General features: G+C 41.7%; 1 protein-coding gene across 6 annotated transcripts in view; it reads left to right on the top strand.

The window, feature by feature from the left end:
• WIZ (WIZ zinc finger) overlaps positions 1-18,822 on the top strand; it is a 235,125-nt gene extending 216,303 nt beyond the window's left edge. For all 6 annotated transcript variants that reach the window (XM_053717946.1, XM_053717948.1, XM_053717949.1 and 3 more), the window contains one exon: positions 18,160-18,822. In XM_053717946.1, coding sequence (XP_053573921.1) covers positions 18,160-18,313 — 154 coding nt within the window. In that variant the 3' untranslated portion in view covers positions 18,314-18,822. The remainder of the gene's footprint in view (positions 1-18,159) is intronic.
• Positions 18,823-20,221: the final 1,399 nt, after the last annotated feature.

The raw sequence follows: 20,221 nt of genomic DNA, 5'->3' as shown, positions 1-20,221 counted from the left end.
GAGTGTCTCCTGATAACATAAGAGATTTTGTTTCTGAATCCATTAAGAAGGCTATGTCTGTTATTCCTCCTTCTAGTAAACACAAAAAATCTTTTAAAACTTCTCGTTATCCAGATGAATTTTTTAAATGAACATCATCATTTTGATTCTAATGATTCTTCTGGTTCAGAGGATTCTGTCTCAGAGGTTGATGCTGATAAATCTTCATATTTATTTTAAAATGGAATTTATTCGTTCTTTACTTAAAGAAGTTTTAATTGCTTTAGAAATTGAGGATTCTGGTCTTCTTGATACTAAACTCTAAACGTTTAGACAAAGTCTTTAAATCTCCTGTGGTTATTCCAGAAGTTTTTTCCTGTTCCTGGTGCTATTTCTGAAGTAATTTCCAGAGAATGGAATAATTTGGGTAATTCATTTACCCCTTCTAAACGTTTTAAGCAATTATATCCTGTGCCGTCCGACAGATTAGAGTTTTGGGACAAAATCCCTAAAGTTGATGGGGCTATTTCTACCCTTGCTAAACGTACTACTATTCCCTACGGCAGATGGTACTTCCTTTAAGGATCCTTTAGATAGGAAAATTGAATCCTTTCTAAGAAAAGCTTATCTGTGTTCAGGTAATCTTCTTAGTCCTGCTATATCATTGGCGGATGTTGCTGCAGCTTCAACTTTTTGGTTGGAAACTTTAGCGCAACAAGTAACAGATCATGATTCTCATAATATTATTATTCTTCTTCAACATGCTAATAATTTTATCTGTGATGCCATTTTTGATATTATCAGAGTTGATGTCAGGTTTATGTCTCTAGCTATTTTAGCTAGAAGAGCTTTATGGCTTAAAACTTGGAATGCTGATATGTCTTCTAAATCGACTCTACTTTCCATTTCTTTCCAGGGTAACAAATTATTTGGTTCTCAGTTGGATTCTATTATCTCAACTGTTACTGGTGGGAAAGGAACTTTTTTTACCACAGGATAAAAAATCTAAGGGTAAAAACAGGGCTAATAATCGTTTTCGTTCCTTTCGTTTCAACAAAGAACAAAAGCCTGATCCTTCATCCTCAGGAGCAGTTTCAGTTTGGAAACCATCTCCAGTCTGGAATAAATCCAAGCCTTCTAGAAAAGCAAAGCCAGCTTCTAAGTCCACATGAAGGTGCGGCCCTCATTCCAGCTCAGCTGGTAGGGGGCAGATTACGTTTTTTCAAAGAAATTTGGATCAATTCTGTTCACAATCTTTGGATTCAGAACATTGTTTCAGAAGGGTACAGAATTGGTTTCAAGATAAGACCTCCTGCAAAGAGATTTTTTCTTTCCCGTGTCCCAGTAAACCCAGTGAAAGCTCAAGCATTTTCTGAAATGTGTTTCAGATCTAGAGTTGGCTGGAGTAATTATGCCAGTTCCAGTTTTGGAACAGGGGCTGGGGTTTTATTCGAATCTCTTAATTGTACCAAAGAAGGAGAATTCCTTCAGACCAGTTCTGGATCTAAAAATATTGAATCGTTATGTAAGGATACCAACATTCAAAATGGTAACTGTAAGGACTATCTTGCCTTTTGTTCAGCAAGGGCAATTATATGTTCTACAATAGATTTACAGGATGCATATCTGCATATTCAGATTCATCCAGCTCACTTCCTGGGCGTTTAGGAATGAGGCTTCGGTTGATCAGATTTGCAAAGCAGCAACCTGGTCCTCTTTGCATACTTTTACTAAATTCTACCATTTTGATGTGTTTTCTTCTTCTGAAGCAGTTTTTGGTAGAAAAGTACTTCAGGCAGCGGTTTCAGTTTGAATCTTCTGCTTATGTTTTTCATTAAACTTTATTTTGGGTGTGGATTATTTTCAGCAGGAATTGGCTGTCTTTATTTTATCCCTCCCTCTCTAGTGACTCTTGCGTGGAAAGATCCACATCTTGGGTAGTCATTATCCCATACGTCACTAGCTCATGGACTCTTGCTATTACATGAAAGAAAACATAATTTATGTAAGAACTTACCTGATAAATTCATTTCTTTCATATTAGCAAGAGTCCATGAGGCCCACCCTTTTTTGTGGTGGTTATGATTTTTTTGTATAAAGCACAACTATTCCAATTCCTTATTTTATATGCTTTCGCACTTTTTTTATCACCCCACTTCTTGGCTATTCGTTAAACTGATTTGTGGGTGTGGTGAGGGGTGTATTTATAGGCATTTTGAGGTTTGGGAAACTTTGCCCCTCCTGGTAGGAATGTATATCCCATACGTCACTAGGCTCATGGACTCTTGCTAATATGAAAGAAATTAATTTATCAGGTAAGTTCTTACATAAATTATGTTTTTTGGACAGCACAAGTACAGGAGCACTGGGCTGGGAGCTAAGCTTGTTTGACATTACGGAATGGTTTATTTTTCTGTGAAGCCGATCGGGTTATGTTTAGTAACGCCCACGATGGGCGGGGCTATCGTTTCGCGTGCTTCCTCTAAACTGCGCAGTATTCAGCCTTGTCTGGTGTATTATGGACGTCTGAGCAACATCGCACTTGAACCGCATGGTTGTTGTATATTTGAGGAAAGCGGTTTTTAGCTCTATAGAGACCTTAATATCTGGATTGCTAAAGACATAGTAGTGAGCCCGGTTGGCAGGTAGGCGCCTCAGCAGAGCTGCTGAGGTGTAGGGGGGTCTGGATTTTGCTTATTAATTGAGAATACGTTCTTTTTCTTAATACAGTAAAATAGTTGACGCCTTTAAATTTAAAGACACCGTAAAGGTTTACAGAATTTTTTTTTTATTCTTTTTTAAATATTGTATTTTTTATTAACTTAGAATTTTTGTTTTGGGAGACATTTTTCTTCCTGCAAGTGAAAGTTTCCTTTTAAATTTTAAAGGAACAGTAACGTTTTTTCTCCGGTTCACGGCGTCATCCATAACTTGTGGGAATATTCTCCTCCCCAACAGGAAATGGCAAAGAGCACAGCAAAAGCTGTCCATATAGTCCCTCCCAGGCTCCGCCCCCCCCAGTCATTCTCTTTGCCGCTCTGAACAAGTAGCATCTCCACGGAGATGGTGAAGAGTATGTGGTGTTTAGTTGTAGTTTTTATTCTACTATCAAGAGTTTGTTATTTTAAAATAGTGCTGGTATGTACTATTTACTCTGAAACAGAAAAATATGAAGAGTTCTGTTTGTGAGAGGAGTATGATTTTAGCAACAGTAACTAAAATCGATTGCTGTTCCCACACAGGACTGTTGAGATGAGATAACTTCAGTTGGGGGGAGCAGTTGGCAGACTTTTCTGCTTAAGGTATGACTAGTCATATTTCTAACAAGACTGTGTAATGCTGGAAGGCTGTCATTTTTCCCCTCATGGGGATCGGTAAGCAATTTTCTTAGTTTCAAACAGAATAAAGGGCTTAATATGGGCTATAAAACTGGTAGACACTTTTATGGGCTAGATCGATTGCTTTATTTAGGCATTTTATACAGTTTGATGTTGATATTCACACTTTATAACTTTGGGGAACGTTTTTTTTACGTCAGGGCACTGGTTTAGACACCTTTCCAGTCAGGAAGGGCCTTTCTCTGTAGTAGGCAGAGCCTCATTTTCGCGCCATTACTGCGCAGTTACTTTTGAGAGCAGTACATGCAGCTGCATGTGTGTGGGTCTGGAATTAGTTGAAAAGGTTCCTAGAAGGCTTCTTTTGGTATCGTATACTCCCCTGGATTTGGTGAAGTCGCAGCAAAGGCTGGGGCTGGGACTGTAAGGGGGTTAAAACTAAACGGCTCCGGTTTCCACATTTTAAGGGTTAACAGCCTGAAATTTGGGTTGCAATGCTTTGAATGCTTTAAGACACTGTGGTGAAAATTTGGTTAAGATTGAATAATTCCTTCATAGTTTTTCACATATTCAGTAATAAAGTGTGCCCTGTTTAAAATTTAAAGAGACAGTAACGGTTTTGTTTTAAAACGGTTTTTTGTACTTTATTGGACAAGTTTAAGCCTGTTTAACATGTCTGTGCCTTCAGATAGACTATGTTCTGTATGTATGGAAGCCAATGTGTCTCCCCCTTCAAATATGTGTGATAATTGTGCCATAGCGTCCAAACAAAGTAAGGACAGTACTGCCACAGATAGTAAAGTTGCCCAAGATGATTCATCAGATGAAGGGAGTAGACAGAGTTCTACATCATCTCCCTCTGTGTCTACACCAGTTTTGCCCACGCAAGAGACCCCTAGTACTTCTAGCGCGCCAATGCTTGTTACTATGCAACAATTGATGGCAGTGATGGATAACTCCATAGCAAATATTTTATCCAAAGTGCCTGCATTCCAGAGAGAGCGCGATTGCTCTGTTTTAAACACTGTAGAGCAGGAGGGCGCTGATGATAATTGCTCTGTCATACCCTCACACCAATCTGAAGGGGCTATGAGGGAGGTTTTGTCAGATGGGGAAATTTCTGATTCAGGAAGAATTTATCAGCAGGCAGAACCTGATGTTGTGACATTTAAATTTAAATTAGAGCATCTCCGCGCACTGCTTACGGAGGTGCTATCTACTCTGGATGATTGTGACAACCTGGTCATCCCAGAAAAATTGTGCAAGATGGACAAGTTCCTAGAGGTCCCGGTGCACCCCGATGCTTTTCCAATACCCAAGCGGGTGGAGGACATAGTGAATAAGGAGTGGGAGAAACCTGGCATACCTTTTGTCCCTCCTCCTATATTTAAGAAATTATTTCCTATGGTCGACCCCAGAAAGGACTTATGGCAAACAGTCCCTAAGGTCGAGGGGGGCGGTTTCTACACTAGCCAAACGCACGACCATTCCTATTGAGGACAATTGTGCTTTCAAAGATCCTATGGATAAAAAATTGGAGGGTTTGCTTAAAAAGATTTTTGTACAGCAAGGTTACCTCCTTCAACCTATTTAGTGCATTATTCCTGTCACTACAGCAGCGTGGTTCTGGTTCGAAGAACTAGAAAATCGCTCAGTAGAGAGACTCCGTATGAGGAGGTTATGGACAGAATTCACGCACTTAAGTTAGCTAATCCTTTATTTTAGATGCCGCTTTGCAGTTGGCGAGATTAGCGGCGATAAATTCAGGGTTTGCAATTGTGGCGCGCAGAGCGCTCTGGCTAAAGTCTTGGTCGGCGGATGTATCTTCCAAGACAAAATTGCTTAATATCCCTTTCAAAGGTAAGACCCTCTTTGGGCCAGAATTGAAAGAGATTATTTCAGACATCACTGGGGGTAAGGGCCATGCCCTCCCACAAGATAGACCTTTCAAGGCTAAGAATAAGTCCAATTTTCGTTCCTTTCGCAATTTCAGGAACGGACCGGCCTCCAACTCTGCAACCTCTAGACAAGAGGGTAACGCTTCCCAGACTAAACCAGCTTGGAAACCGATGCAAGGCTGGAACAAAGGTAAGCAGGCCAAGAAACCTGCTGCTGCTACCAAGACAGCATGAAGGGGTAGCCCCCGATCCGGGACCGGATCTAGTAGGGGGCAGACTCTCTCTCTTTGCTCAGGGCTTGGGCAAGAGATGTTCAGGATCCCTGGGCACTAGAAATAGTCTCTCAGGGTTATCTTCTAGAATTCAAGGAACTACCCCCAAGGGGAAGGGTTCCACATGTCTCGCTTATCTTCAAACCAAATAAAGAGACAGGCATTCTTACATTGTGTAGAAAAACCTGTTAAAAAATGGGAGTGATACACCCAGTTCCAACTGTGGAACAAGGTCTGGGGTTTTACTCAAATCTGTTTGTAGTTCCCAAAAAAGAGGGAACTTTAAGACCAATTCTGGATGTAACCTACAATCCAGGAGGGTCAATTTATGACTACCGTAGATTTAAAGGATGCATATCTACATATTCCTATCCACAAAGATCATCATCAGTTCCTAAGGTTCGCCTTTCTGGACAAACATTACCAGTTCGTGGCTCTCCCATTCGGGCTAGCCACTGCTCCAAGGATTTTCACAAAAGGTGCTTGGGTCCCTTTTAGCGGTTCTAAGACCAAGGGGCATTGCAGTGGCACCCTTACTTGGACGACATCCTATTCAAGCGTCGTCTCTTTCCAAAGCAAAGGCTCACACAGACATTGTTCTAGCCTTTCTCAGATCTCACGGGTGGAAGGTGAACATAGAAAGAGTTCCCTGTCTCCGTCGACAAGAGTCCCCTTCTTGGGGACAATAATAGATTCTTTAGAAATGAAGATTTTCCTGACAGATGTCAGAAAGTCAAAGCTTCTAAACGCTTGTCAAGTTCTTCACTCTATTCTACGGCCTTCCATAGCTCAGTGCATGGAAGTAGTAGGGTTGATGGTTTGCAGCAATGGACATAGTTCCTTTTGCTCGAATTCATCTAAGACCATTACAACTGTGCATGCTCAAACAGTGGAATGGGGACTATACAGACTTGTCCCCAGTGATTCAAGTAGATCAGAAGACAGAGACTCACTCCGTTGGTGGCTGACCCAGGATCACCGTCCCAGGGAATTGAGCTTCCGCAGACACAGAGTGGGTCAGATTCCAATCGGACAACATGACGACTGTTGCTTACATCAACCATCAGGGGGGAACAAGGAGTTCTCTGGCGATGAGAGAGGTGTCCAAAATCATCAAATGGGCGGAGGATCACTCCTGCCACCTATCTGCGATCCACATCCCAGGAGTAGACAACTGGGAGGCGGATTATCTGAGTCGTCAGACTTTCCATCCGGGGGAGTGGGAAACTTCACCCGGAGGTGTTTGCCCAGTTGACCCAATTATTGGGCATTCCAGACATGGAATCTGATGGCGGTCTCGTCAGAACTTCAAGGTTCCTTGCTACGGGTCCAGATCCAGGGATCCCAAGGCGACTCTAGTGGATGCATTAGTGGCGCCTTGGGCCTTCAACCTAGCTTATGCGTTTCCACCGTTCCCTCTCATTCCCAGGTTGGTAGCCAGGATCAAACAGGAGAAGGCCTCAGTGATTTTGATAGCTCCTGTGTGGCCACGCAGGACTTGGTATGCAGACCTGGTGAATATGTCATCGGCTCCACCATGGAAGCTACCTTTGAGACAGGATCTTCTAGTACAAGGTCCATTCGAACATCCAAACCTAGTTTCTCTCCAGCTGACTGCTTGGAAATTGAACGCTTGATTTTATCTAAGCGTGGGTTTTCGGATTCCGTGATAGATACTCTGGTACAAGCCAGAAAACCTGTAACTAGAAAGATTTACCATAAAATATGGAAAAGATATATCTGTTGGTGTGAATCCAAGGGATTCTCATGGAGTAAGATTAAAATTCCCAGGATCCTTTCCTTTCTACAAGAAGGTTTGGATAAGGGATTGTCAGCGAGTTCTCTAAAAGGACAGATTTCTGCTCTATCTGTCTTGTTACACAAATGACTGGCAGCTGTGCCAGATGTTCAAGCTTTTGTACAGGCTTTAGTCAGAATCAAGCCTGTTTACAGACCTTTGACTCCTCCTTGGAGTCTAAATTTGGTTCTTTCAGTTCTTCAAGGGGTTCCGTTTGAACCCTTGCATTCCATAGATATCAAGTTGTTATCTTGGAAAGTTCTGTTTTTGGTTGCTATTTCTTCTGCTAGAAGAGTTTCTGAATTATCTGCTCTGCAGTGTAATCCACCCTATCTGGTGTTCCATTCAGATAAGGTTGTTTTGCGTACTAAACCTGGTTTCCTTCCAAAGGTTGTTTCCAACAAAAATATTAACCAGGAAATAGTTGTGCCTTCTTTGTGCCCGAATCCAGTTTCAAAGAAGGAACGTTTGTTACACAATTTAGATGTAGTCCGTGCTTTAAAGTTCTATTTGGAAGCAACAAAGGATTTCAGACAAACGTCTTCACTGTTTGTCGTTTATTCTGGCAAGAGGAGAGGTCAAAAAGCTACTGCTACCTCTCTTTCCTTTTGGCTGAAAAGCATCATCCGGCCGGCAGCCTCCTGAACGAATCACAGCTCACTCTACTAGGGCTGTGGCTTCCTCATGGGCCTTCAAGAACGAGGCTTATGTTGATCAGATATGTAAGGTAGCGACTTGGTCTTCTCTGCACACTTTTGCCAAATTCTACAAATTTGATACTTTTGCTTCTTCGGAGGCTATTTTTGGGAGAAAGGTTTTGCAAGCCGTGGTGCCTTCTGTTTAGGTAACCTGATTGGCTCCCTCCCTTCATCCGTGTCCTAAAGCTTTGGTATTGGTTCCCCACAAGTTATGGATGACGCCGTGGACCGGACACACCAATGTTGGAGAAAACAGAATTCATGCTTACCTGATAATTTACTTTCTCCAACGGTGTGTCCGGTCCACGGCCCGTCCTGTTTTTTTTTAATCAGGTTTGATAAATTTCTTTCTTTAACTACAGTCACCACGGCACCCTATGGTTTCTCATCTTTTCTCCTGTCCGTCGGTCGAATGACTGGGGGGGCGGAGCCTGGGGGGGGACTATATGGACAGCTTTTGCTGTGCTCTTTGCCATTTCCTGTTGGGGAGGAGAATATTCCCACAAGTTATGGATGACGCCGTGGACCGGACACACCGTTAGAGAAAGTAATTTATCAGGTAAGCATAAATTCTGTTTTTTGTAATTTTTTTTTTTTTTTGTTAAAGTTTTATTACATTGTCATTTTATTGTTTCAGTATGGACATAGAAGCCGTGGAAAATGTTACTTGCTCCATGTGTTTGGATGCCAATGTGGAACACCCAATTCCTTTTTGTCCCTCATGTATTGAGAGGGCTTTAAGTTATAGAGAAATTATTTTTCATGAACAACATTTTTCAAAAGCGGATGTTTCTCAGGAGTCTGATGAGATTCAGAGTATGCCGCAGCTTTCTCCCCAAGAGTCCCAAACTTTAACGCCCGCACAAGCAGTGCCCTGTACTTCTGCTCTAGCCCCTGCTGGAGTTACCTTTAAAAGACATAGCTGCGCTTTTGTCTTCCACAATTTCTGATGCGTAGTCTGCTTTTCCAATGCTACAAGGCAAACGTAATAGGAAAGACAAACATGCAGTCAGTGAGGTTTCTGATGCAATGGTGGCAATCTCGGATTGTACCCTCCCAGGGATCTGAGATGGAGGGTATAGAGGTTCTATCGGAAGGCAACATTTCAGACTCATAAAATTCATTGCCTTTGACTGATTCAGAGGTTGTCTCTTTCAGGTTTAAACTAGAACACCTCCGCCTGTTACTCAGGGAGGTTTTGGTTACTTTAGACGACTGTGATTCCACAGTAGTGGTCACTCCTGTGAAGTTGAGTAAATTGGACAGATATTTTGAAGTGCCTTCTTACTCTGACATTTTTCCAGTGCCTAAGCGAGCTTCGGAGATTGTTTCTAAGGAATGGGAGAGACCAGGTATTCCCTTCTCCCCCTCTCCTATTTTCAAAAAGATGTTTCCTATTGTTGACACTGTCAGGGATGCTTGGCAAACGGTTCCTAAGGTGGAAGGGGCTATTTCCACCTTAGCCAAGCAAACTACTATTCCCATTGAGGATAGTTGTGCATTTAAGGATCCCATGGACAAGAAGTTGGAGGGTCTACTTAAAAAGATTTATGTTCACCAGGGTCTGCTATTGCAGCCAGCTGCGTGCATTGCTACTGTCACTAGTGCAGCAGCTTATTGGTTTGATGCGCTGTCTGAGTCTCTCAAGACTGAGACTTCCTTAGATGAGAACCAAGATAGGATTAAAGCTCTGAAGTTAGCTTATGCTTTTATTACGGATGCTTCTCTGCAAATTACTAAATTGGCAGCGAAAAGTTCGGGGTTCTCTATCCTAGCTCGCAGAGCCTTATGGTTAAAATCTTGGTATGCAGACGTGTCGTCTAAGCTTCTTGCGATTCCTTACAAGGGAAAGACCTTGCTTGGACCTGGCCTGACAAAAATTATCTCTGATATCACGGGAGGTAAGGGTCATCTCCTTCCTCAGGATAAGAGAAACAAACAGGACGACAGAGTAATTTTCGTTCCTTTCGAAATTTCAAGGGAAATTCTTTCTCTTCCTCTAAACCAGAACAATCTAAGCCTACATGGAGACCCAACCAGTCTTGAAACAAGGGTAAACAATCCAAGAAGCCTGCTGTTGAATCCAAAACAGCATGAAGGACATGCCCCCAATTCGGGGCCGGGTCTGGTAGGGGGCAGACATTCCTTCTTCGTTCAGGCTTGGGTTCGGGACGTTCAGGATCCCTGGGCAGTAGAAATAGTGTCTCAGGGATACAAACTGGAGTTCAAAAATTTTCCTCCCAGAGGAAGATTTCTTCTTTCAAGATTATCTGCAAACCAGATAAAAAAAAAAGAGGCGTTCTTAGATTGTGTAAAAGACCTCTCCTCCCTGGGAGTGATTGTTCCCGTTACAGTACTGGAACAGAGGCAGGGTTTTTATTCAAATCTATTAGTGGTTCCCAAAAAGGAGGGAACATTCAGACCTATCTTAGACTTAGAGTCTAAATAAGTTTCTCAGAGTTCCGTCATTCAAGATGGAAACTATTCGTACCATTCTTGCATTGATCCAGGAAGGTCAATTTATGACAGTGGATTTAAAGTATTCATATCTACATGTTCCTATCCACAGAGATCACAGGTTCCTGAGGTTTGCTTTTCTGGACAAACCGTTTCAATTCGTGGCCCTTCCTTTCGGTCTGGCCATGGCACCCAGAATTTTCACAAAAGTTCTGGGGTCTCTTCTGGCGGTTCTAAGACCGAGGGGCATTGCATTGGCACCTTATCTGAACGATATTCTAATTCAGGCAACATCTTGTCAACAAGCAAGATCTCATACCGACGTTGTGCTATCCTTCCTGAGAACTCACGGGTGGAAGGTAAATATGGAAAAGAGTTCCTTAATCCCGAAGACATGGGTGACCATCTTGGGAACCCCTATCGATTCTATATCTGAGGATTTCTTTTACAAGATATGACAAGTCCACAGATTTCATCCTTATATATGGGATATCGCCTCCTGGTCAGCAGGAGGAGGCAAAGAGCACCACAGCAGAGATGTATATATAGCTCCTCCCACCCCAGTCATTCTCTTTGCCTGTGTTAGTTATAGGAAGTGGTAAAGTGAGGTGTTAGTTTAGATTCTTCAATCAAGTGTTTATTATTTTTAAATGGTACCAGTGTGTGCTATTTTTCTCATGGCTGGAGCTGTAGGCTTTAAGCAATGGACTGGGGAGAGAGTCATTCTAATTCAAGTGACTCCCATATTGTTTGCTTCCCTGCTGATGGTCTTAGCAGATTTTATCTAAGACCCTGTTTGTCCACACAGAGCTGCTGGAGGTGAGGAAAAGAACATCTTCATTGTGTGGGACAGCCTCATACTGCGTTCAGTATTAAGGTACGTACAGTCATTTACTTCTGGGGAGACTGTAGTATCTCAGAAAGGACTGGTACTGATTCCCTATACCGGGAAGGGGTGATCTATTTGCACAGGGTAAGAGTGTGTGCATGGGTATCCCCTCTTTATTAGGTGAAGTTTAGCAGGTGCTATCAGGATCCTAATAAATGTTTAATCAGTTGGATGTGTTCAGGGGCTTGACGCAGGGAGAGTGTGGCAGCTAAGTGTTCTGCATTAACTTTTGATTTAATGGGAACAAGAGTGTTTTTTTTGTGGGGGCACATTTGGCAATTTTTAACTTATATTGCATGGCTTCGGCCAGATCGGTGATTCCGACATTTTTATTCTCTTGCGGTTCTTATGAATGTTATTCAAGGCCGGGGACTTAATTCCGCCCACGATGGGCGGGGCTTAGAGTTTCACGCGCTGAGACGCGCACTTGCTATCCGTACCCTGACTATTGAGAGAGAGAGGTTCTCAGAGCTCCAGTGTGACCTAAGACAGCTTGTGTTAGTAATCGCTCAAGTGGTCTTGGGAGCGCCGTTCTCTGAGGTCTATCAGGACTCGTGGGGGCAGGTAGGTGCCACAGCCGAGCTGTGGCGAGGTGCTAGTACTTAATTTCACATAAATTTATTTCTTTTACAATATGAAGAGTGCACGGCCCACCCTGTCGTTTTCTAAGACAGGTCTTTATTTTTTTTAAACTTCAGTCACCTCTGCACCTTGGCTTTTCCTTTCTCTTCCTAACTTCGGTCCGAATCGGACTGATGGTAGCAGCAATGGACATCATCCCGTTTGCTCCGTTCCACCTCAGGCCTCTGCAGTTAAACAAGCTCAGGAAGTGGAATGGAGATTATGCAGACTTGTCTCCTCGAATAACCCTGGAACAGGAGACTAGGGACTCGCTTCAATGGTGTTTGTCTCTGGATCATCTATCCCAGGGGACCTGCTTTCGCAGACTGTCCTGGGTGATTGTGACAACAGACACCAGCCTTCTAGGGTGGGGAGCTGTCTGGGATTCCCTAAAGGCTCAGGGAGTGTGGACTCAGGCGTTGTCTGTTCTTCCTATAAACATCCTGGAACTAAGAGCGATCTTCAATGCTCTTCTGGCCTGGCCTCAGTTGGCTTTGGCTCAGTTTATCAGACTAAAGACTTTCATCAGTCCTCTTCTTTGTAATTTTCAGAAAGCTACGGCTACCTCTTTCTTTTTGACTGAGGAGTATCATCCGTTTTGCATATGAGACTGCCGGACAGCAGCCTCCTAAGAGGGTTACGGCTCATTCCACTAGGGCTGTTGCTTCCTCATGGGCATTCAAAAATGAAGCTTCTGGGGAACAGATTTGCAAGGCTTCAACTTAGTCCTCTCTTCACACTTTTTCAAAATTCTATACATTTGATGCTTTTGCTGAGGCTGCTTTTGGGAGAAAGGTTCTTCAAGCAGTGGTGCCTTCCGTTTAGGTTCCCTGTCTTGTCCCTCCCTTATCTGTGTACTCTAGTTTGGGTATTGTATCCCATAATTAATGAAGATGATCCGTGGACTCATCGTGTCTTTAAAAAGAAAAGAAAATTTATGTTTACCTGATGAGTTTCTTTTTAGACACGATGAGTACGCAGCCCGCCCTGTTTTAGACAGGTTGTTAATTATTGTAAACTTCAGACACCGCTGCACTTTGGCTTTTCCTTTCTCTTCCTAACTTCGGTCGAATGACTGGAGTGGGAGGGAAGGGAGGAGCTATATATACAGCTCTGCTGTGGTGTTTTTTGCCTCCTCCTGCTGACCAGGAGGTGAATATCCCTTAAGTAATGAAGATGATCCGTTGACTCATCGTGTCTAAAAAGAAACAAATTTATCAGGTAAGCATAAATTTTCTTTTTTTGTAAGATTTGCCACGGAAATCTACTTATGCCAGATTTAAAGGACATAAAACCCAACATTTTTCTTTCATGAATCAGAACATACAATTTTAAAAAAACTTTCCAATTTCCTTCTGTTACATTTTCTTAGATTAAAAGGAAGAAGACAAGTTCAGGAGTGTGCACGGTTGCAGCAATGTTATACATTAGCAAGTGCACTAGATGGCAGCACTGTTGCCTGTCATTGTGTTCTCCAAACATGTGCACGCTACCTATCTGGATATCTCTTCAACAAAGAATAATATAACAATGACACAAATTTGATAATGAAAGTAAATTGGAAACTTAAATTGTATGCTCTGGTTTTTATCTGAATAATTGAAGAAAACAATTGGGGTTTTATGTCCTTTAAAGAAAATTGCGCATGTTGCATGCACTAAATGTTTTTTTCACATGAATAGTTCAAAGGGTTAATGATTTCCTACATGAGCAGTTACAAAGCCCAAAGCTATGCACAAAACGCACCTTCTGTGGGTCTTTTAACTGATTTTTGCCTTATGTATATCAACCCTGTTGGATTTTAATTTTTCATTAATAAAGGTTGCTGGTGGACACTTCACAGCTAGTTTACTTTGTGCATCTGGGGTGCAGTGTTAAAGGGACAGTCTACTCCAAAAAAAATATTGTTTAAAAAGATAAATAACACCTTTACTACCCATTCCCCAGTTTCACATAACCAACATTGTTATATTAATATACTTTATAACATTTAAACCTCTAAATCTCTAAATTTCTGCCTGTTTCTAAGCCCCTGCAGGCTGCTTTTTGACTCAGAGCATTTTTATAGCTTTTAACAACAAGACACTGCTCGTTCATGTGTGCTTTTTGTCTTCATAAATCGAAACGGCTGCATTCATTACTTTTGGGAAATAAGAACCTGGCCACCGAGGCAAAGACACCCCAGCCAAAGGCTTAAATACTCCTCCCACTCCCATCATCCCCCAGTCATTCTTTGCCTTTTGTCCCAGAAGGTTGGCAGAGAAGTGTCATAAGTTTGTCTCTTATGGAGGGTAGTACTCTTCGACATGGGACGGGAGTTTTAATTAGTCCTTTCAGCCTCTCAGTGAGGGCCTGGATTAAAGTTAGAGTCCGGAGATGCAGGTAGAGTCTTTCTGCGAAACCATCCCGATTGATATTAATAGCTCCACAAGCAATCGGTGTTGTCTAACTTTGCTTCGCTGCCTGCTTTCTTCTCTCAAGTCCATGACGGAGGCGCTGCTGCTGTCTGTCACACTTGAAGGGCTTTGTTCCTGTTACACGGCATAGATTCCGGTAAGATCGTTTCATTTTTCTTCATCAGAATATACTGTAACATATTTGTTTCCTGTAAGGTGCTATCTTGCGGGACTTATAAAGTATATATATTATATAAAGGGCCTCAGTGAGGCTCCTTTAGTATCTTGGAATCAAGGGTTTATATCTCCTGAGGGGGATTATTGAACAGGGTTTTTTTTTTTAAATCATGTTTATTTGATTCAATCTGCTTATGTGTAGTGTTAACTAGGCTCTCCTGGCTTGGAACATAAGGGCCTTTGGAAGTGGCACAACCTTATGGTTGGGCGTGCTTTTTTGGACTGTACGGTTCACCTTGTGACTGGGCGTGTTTACGATCTGGTCTTCCATTTCCATATTCCTGACTGTGTGGCGACGGAAAAATTCTGGTCGGCCAGTGTCTGGTTCATAGGAGGTGGTGCGTGCCCCAGCCATTGTGGGTGTCAGGTGACGTTTAGATTTGTTTTTCTTGTAGTCCATATTATATTCTCAAATTTCTGATTCTTCATCTTGTGAAGAATGCAAATTGACACAGGTCAATCAGTTATGTTCTATATGATGTGGAGACTAGCCTTGCTCAAGTGACTTTGTCCTCGAAGTATCCCTTTGCTTTGGATGTCTTTTGGCGGTTCGACTGCCTATGGGCTCAAGTGTTTGTCTTCGACAGGGGGTGGTCTCTTCCTTGGGTTGGGACTTGTGAGGTGTTCTTGTTATCCGGGTTATTCTGGATATTGCATTGTTATCTCCCTGTGGGTCTGTTTTTTATATCAGACGGGTTGTTTAAATTTCTGGGATATTGTTTGTTCTTAAACAATTGGGGGCTCGGACCTGTCTTCGCCCTGGTTCTTCCGGTTGCTAATCTTTCGCGTTTTCCCTTGGGTTCCCGTTGTGGGTTGTTACCGGTCTTAGACTTAGGGCGGGTTCGGGGTTCTCCATTCCCAGGGAAATTGGGCTATGACCCTTTGGTCTGACTAGTTGACCTGGTCACGATTGGCCAGGTTTTTCTGAGTGCCGATGCTTATTGGGCTTGCCTGTCGCCTATGGAACGACATGAAACACCTATGGTTTCCCTTGGACAGTTTGCTGATGTCAACTGATGGCCTTGTGGTTCTGCAGGCGTAGGGTGTGCAGGGTACCGGCTGCAGCTATTACACCTTGCCTGTGTGCTAGCGGCTGCTTTCTAAGGGGATTTCTTTCAAGTTCATCTGCTTTGGAGATGATCTCTTGTTCAGCCAGTGGCATTGTGTCTTGTTGGCAGGTGCTCTGTATTAATGGCCCTTTTTTCCTAGGGGGACTTGTTCTTCTCCTTACAGAAGTGTGGTCCTTTTCTTAGGGCTTCTCCTGGATTCAGAAGGAGGAACAGAGGATTTAACCTATTTGAGGAGAGGCATGCTCTCTGGGTTGTTCTGTTCTAGCTGGAGTCTTGCTTGTTCTGCATTGAGACTATGTCGGCCTTGTCGATTGTCTCTAAAGAGTTTCAGGTGGGCACCTGAGCTCTGTTGGAATGGTTAGGCCATTTTTTCGCTCTTTTGTGAGCTGGTGTTGGGGTTCTTTAGTTTCCCCTGTTTTCAGACCTGACGACGCTTGGTCTAGCCCGACTGGGAGTAGGTTCTGAGATTTGTTGTTTATTCCGGGGGTGCAGTGGGCCTCGTTGAGGTTCTGTGCTTCTCCCTTTTTGAGACCTTTGGTCGGTCTGGCGGCTTGGATTGCCTGGAATGTGCTCTCTGTCTTGGAGTTTTTTTGGCAATCTGATATCTTGTTGGGCCGCTTTTTACTTTTCAGCGAGTATTTTTTCTTTTTGTGTCATCTTGATGACTGCGTGTTTTGACTCAGGTGTTTACCTCATTTGGATTAGCTACATGTATTCTGTTTGACTACTTCAGTAGTCTGTTCTGACGTTTTGAGGACTTCGTCTTCAGTTGTCTTTTACGGTGCTTTCGTCTGATGTTGAGAGTAATAGTTTTCTCTGTTCTGATGCCTGATTCTAATCCTTGTGGTTTTTGTTTGGTCTGGGCGTTGCCTCCCCTAGTTTGTCAGGACCCATTTGGGTCTTTGTGAGCTAGGCTCACTCTAGGAGTTCTTTCTGTTATGGAATTTGCGGTGACCTTTCGGTTTCCCGATGGTTCTCCTTGCCTTATTACTTTGGGAGGTTTGTGCTGGTGTTCCCTTCGCTAGTGAAGGGGGTGTGGTTGGGGACCGACTGCTGGGCAACGGTGTCTCCTGGACGACTGTTGGCTCAGTTGCGTGTGATTTGGTGGTCTCTATCTGGGCTTCCGGGCTATCTGCGGGTCTGTGTCCATGGGGCCTTTTTTCCTTTCTTTCTATATTTCTCGGCTTCGACGGGTAGTGGTTTCAGGCTTGGTGCCTTCAGAATGGGCCGCCTCTTGTACCCTCCCGTCTTGGCATTCATTATCCTCTATAGCTTGTGTATTGTTTTCCCAAAAGTAATGAATGCAGCTGTGGACTCTTTCTATTTATGAAGAAAAACAACTTAAATTATGCTTACCTGATCATTTTCTTTTCTTCAGATGGAAAGAATCCACAGCTCCCCACCTGTAATTTTTATGTGGGGCGTCTGTGTATTTTTATTCTTCTGGCACCTTTTCACTCTGGTATTTCTTCTACTGTAAAGTAATCTGGTGCAAACAGCCACCGCAAAATTATCAGTGTCTGGGTTTTAATTTTTATAGGTATGTGTTTGAGTAAAATGCACATTTTTGTTTTATTCTATAAACTAATAACATTTCTCCCAAATTCAAAATAACAGCTGGTCAAAATAGCAAAAACTAGTTAATTTTTAAACACTATACTAATGTTTTAATTTCAGAATAGTTCAGAAATCAATATTTGGTCAATCATGGTGTGTATGGAGGACCACCAGATCAAGACCCTGTCATGGTCAGCCAAATCTCTAGTCCTGAACCCCATTGAAAACCTCTGGAATGTGATCAAGAGGAAGATGAATGGTCACAAGTCATCAAACAAAGCTGAGCTGCTTGAATTTTTGCACCAGGAGTGGCATAAATTCACCAACAAACAATGTGTGAGACTGGTAGAGAACATGCCAAGACGCATGAAAGCTGTGATTGATCAGGTTTATTCCACCAAATATTGATTTCTGAACCCTTGCAAAGTTAAAGCACAAGTATTGTGTTGTATTAATATGAATTTGTTTTCTTTGCATTATTCAGGGTTTGAAAACACTGCTTTCTTTTTTATTATTTTGACCATTTGTCATTTTCATTTTGTGTAAAAAAAAAAATGCTCTAAATGACATTTTTGTTTGGGAGTAATGTCAGTTTATAGAATATAACAAAAGTACACAGTCCATTTAACCATTTGCAGCCCCTGAGTAGAACACAAACAGTGAGTCAATCAGAAGCTGCAGGTGCACAACCCCGCAAATAGTCAGATGCGCTTTAGAGGCTTTTACTTGTGTTTAACCCATTTCCAAGTGTTAAACGCAATTATCTAGGCTTCCTAGTGCAACAATTACATAAGAGCATGTGATTTGTTTGTCATAATGTCCCTTTAACATTCTTAGAAGTTTTGATTACCCTTTCAGGATGTCTTTCCTGGAAAAGTAATGACTTGACAGTCAAACAATGATATTACTTTTTGTTCTAAAATCCTTTTCTTATTTTTGTGTGTGTGTGCAGGTTCTGTGATATCCAGTTCCAGGGGCCACTTTCTATTCAAGAGCAATGGGTTCGTCATCTGCAGCATCACATATTGGAAATGAATTACTCAAAGCCTCCCAGTCCACCTGTTCAATCCTCCCCATCACAGCCGGAGCCTGCTAAAGCTTTATAGGTGTCCGCACCCCATGGCGCCAGTATTATTGACAGAGTTGTATATAAAACAAACTTGACTAAAAGGCAATGCAGTATTCTGCCACAAGAGGAATTACAGCCAATGGGATCTTAAGGATTATAAGGACTGTAAATGATCACGGTAAAGAGGAGAGCAGGGACACTGTACCATCTGGATAGTCAGATGACCCTTTGCAAGATATGACATTAAACTTAACTATGGTGCTTTCTGGTGTTGGATCTATCAAATATGTAAGGCTTGTAAGACTAAAAGTGTACATTTCAACATAGATGTGTCAATAAGGAGAACTGGAGTAATGTTAAAATCACTAGTGGGCATAACCAACATCTAGAGTAGCTCTGAGTTATGGTCAAATCTGTTAGTTATAATATAAAAACTGTCAATGACATTTATGCTGTTTTGCATCTGTAGAATTGCAAATGGACTAATTATGGCATTCATGAGCATGTCTGATCACTAGCGCCAATAAAATTGATATTGGAAGGTAATCTCTGTAAATCTTGGTTGACAAAGTAATGAATACAGTGATAGAAAATGATGGTAGTTTTGATAAGTTGGTGCAAGCTGCAATTTACTAGTCCTGGGGTTATAAGTAGTATGTGGTGTGTGTATGTATATATATGTTTATATGTGTGTGTATATATATATATATATATATATATATATATAATCATACACATGACATACATATGAGTTAGAAATTCTTTGTTCTTACATATTCAATTGATAGACTATGAGCTTGCTGAAGTCAATAGTCCACTGAACGGGGGGGGGAGGCTTTTCTCCTATATTTAACATCAACTGCACTATTTACAAATGAACTTTGAAATAGCTAAAAGTCTGGTCAGTATTATAGATGAGAAAAAACAAAAGTATAAATAATAGCAAAGAAACACAAATTTCTTACTTATTCCTAAGAAGCTTATATATGTATGTATTTGTGTATTTATAACTCTAGCAATGGCAACTTAAAAACATTATAGTTAATTTGTATTGATTATTGAGATTTTGGGACAGGCATTACATTTATATTGGTGAATCCTGAGCTGTAGCACAAGTTGACTAAGAGAAGCAAATCTAGCAATTTTACGTAAGTCCTACACAATACTTTTAACATCCACCCTTAACTTTTTCCCACCTCAATGAACTTCACTACAGGCCTATAGCAAACATCGCTAAGAGCTCTAAAGGAGAACATTAGCAGTCATCTATAACTGCCCCATGTCATTTTAGGGAGTTTAGAGGGTGGTTGATGCGGTAGCCCTTATGTACTGTATATAATATATACGTTTTATTATTGTTGTATCTTTTGGCATTCTACCCCTTTTTGGGGCGGCACATCTTAAGGATTTTAGTTTTTTTCTGTGTATGACATCTGGTTTACCTTTTTAGTATAGGGCAAACCAGTTATGTCCTCTGAATGTATTCTGACACTTCAGACCACATCACAGCTTTCTTGTTATAGTTATGCTTGGCTCATTGTCCTAAATCATAAGGATGTTTCAATCCTTAACACTGAAATATGACCCTCAATATACTGTATATATATATATATTATTTTTATACAAGTATGCCACTGCTTTCTTCTCATTTTATGAGACCCAAATACTTGTGTATTACACACAGTCTTCACTTAAAATGCTATATTGATTGTGGCAATTTTAATATAGTTAATGAGGTGAAATTTTATCTTAAGCAGCCTACATTCCATTTTCTCTGTTCCCCTTCCATTTTTAATAATTTGCTTTGGTATATTTACCAGACTTGTCTTCCATTTGTTTCCTTCTTATTCTTAGAGTGGTCATATTTACTGCATTGTATATAAAGTTTGCTAAACTAGGTTGAACAGAGAGATTGTTCCCCCTTCAAAATGCATCTTACTGATGT

Source organism: Bombina bombina, chromosome 6 (assembly GCF_027579735.1).
Source record: "Bombina bombina isolate aBomBom1 chromosome 6, aBomBom1.pri, whole genome shotgun sequence".
NCBI classification, from domain to species: Eukaryota; Metazoa; Chordata; class Amphibia; order Anura; family Bombinatoridae; genus Bombina; species Bombina bombina.
The sequence above is the reverse complement of the archived record's forward strand: the minus strand, read 5'-3'. Positions and strand labels throughout refer to the sequence as shown.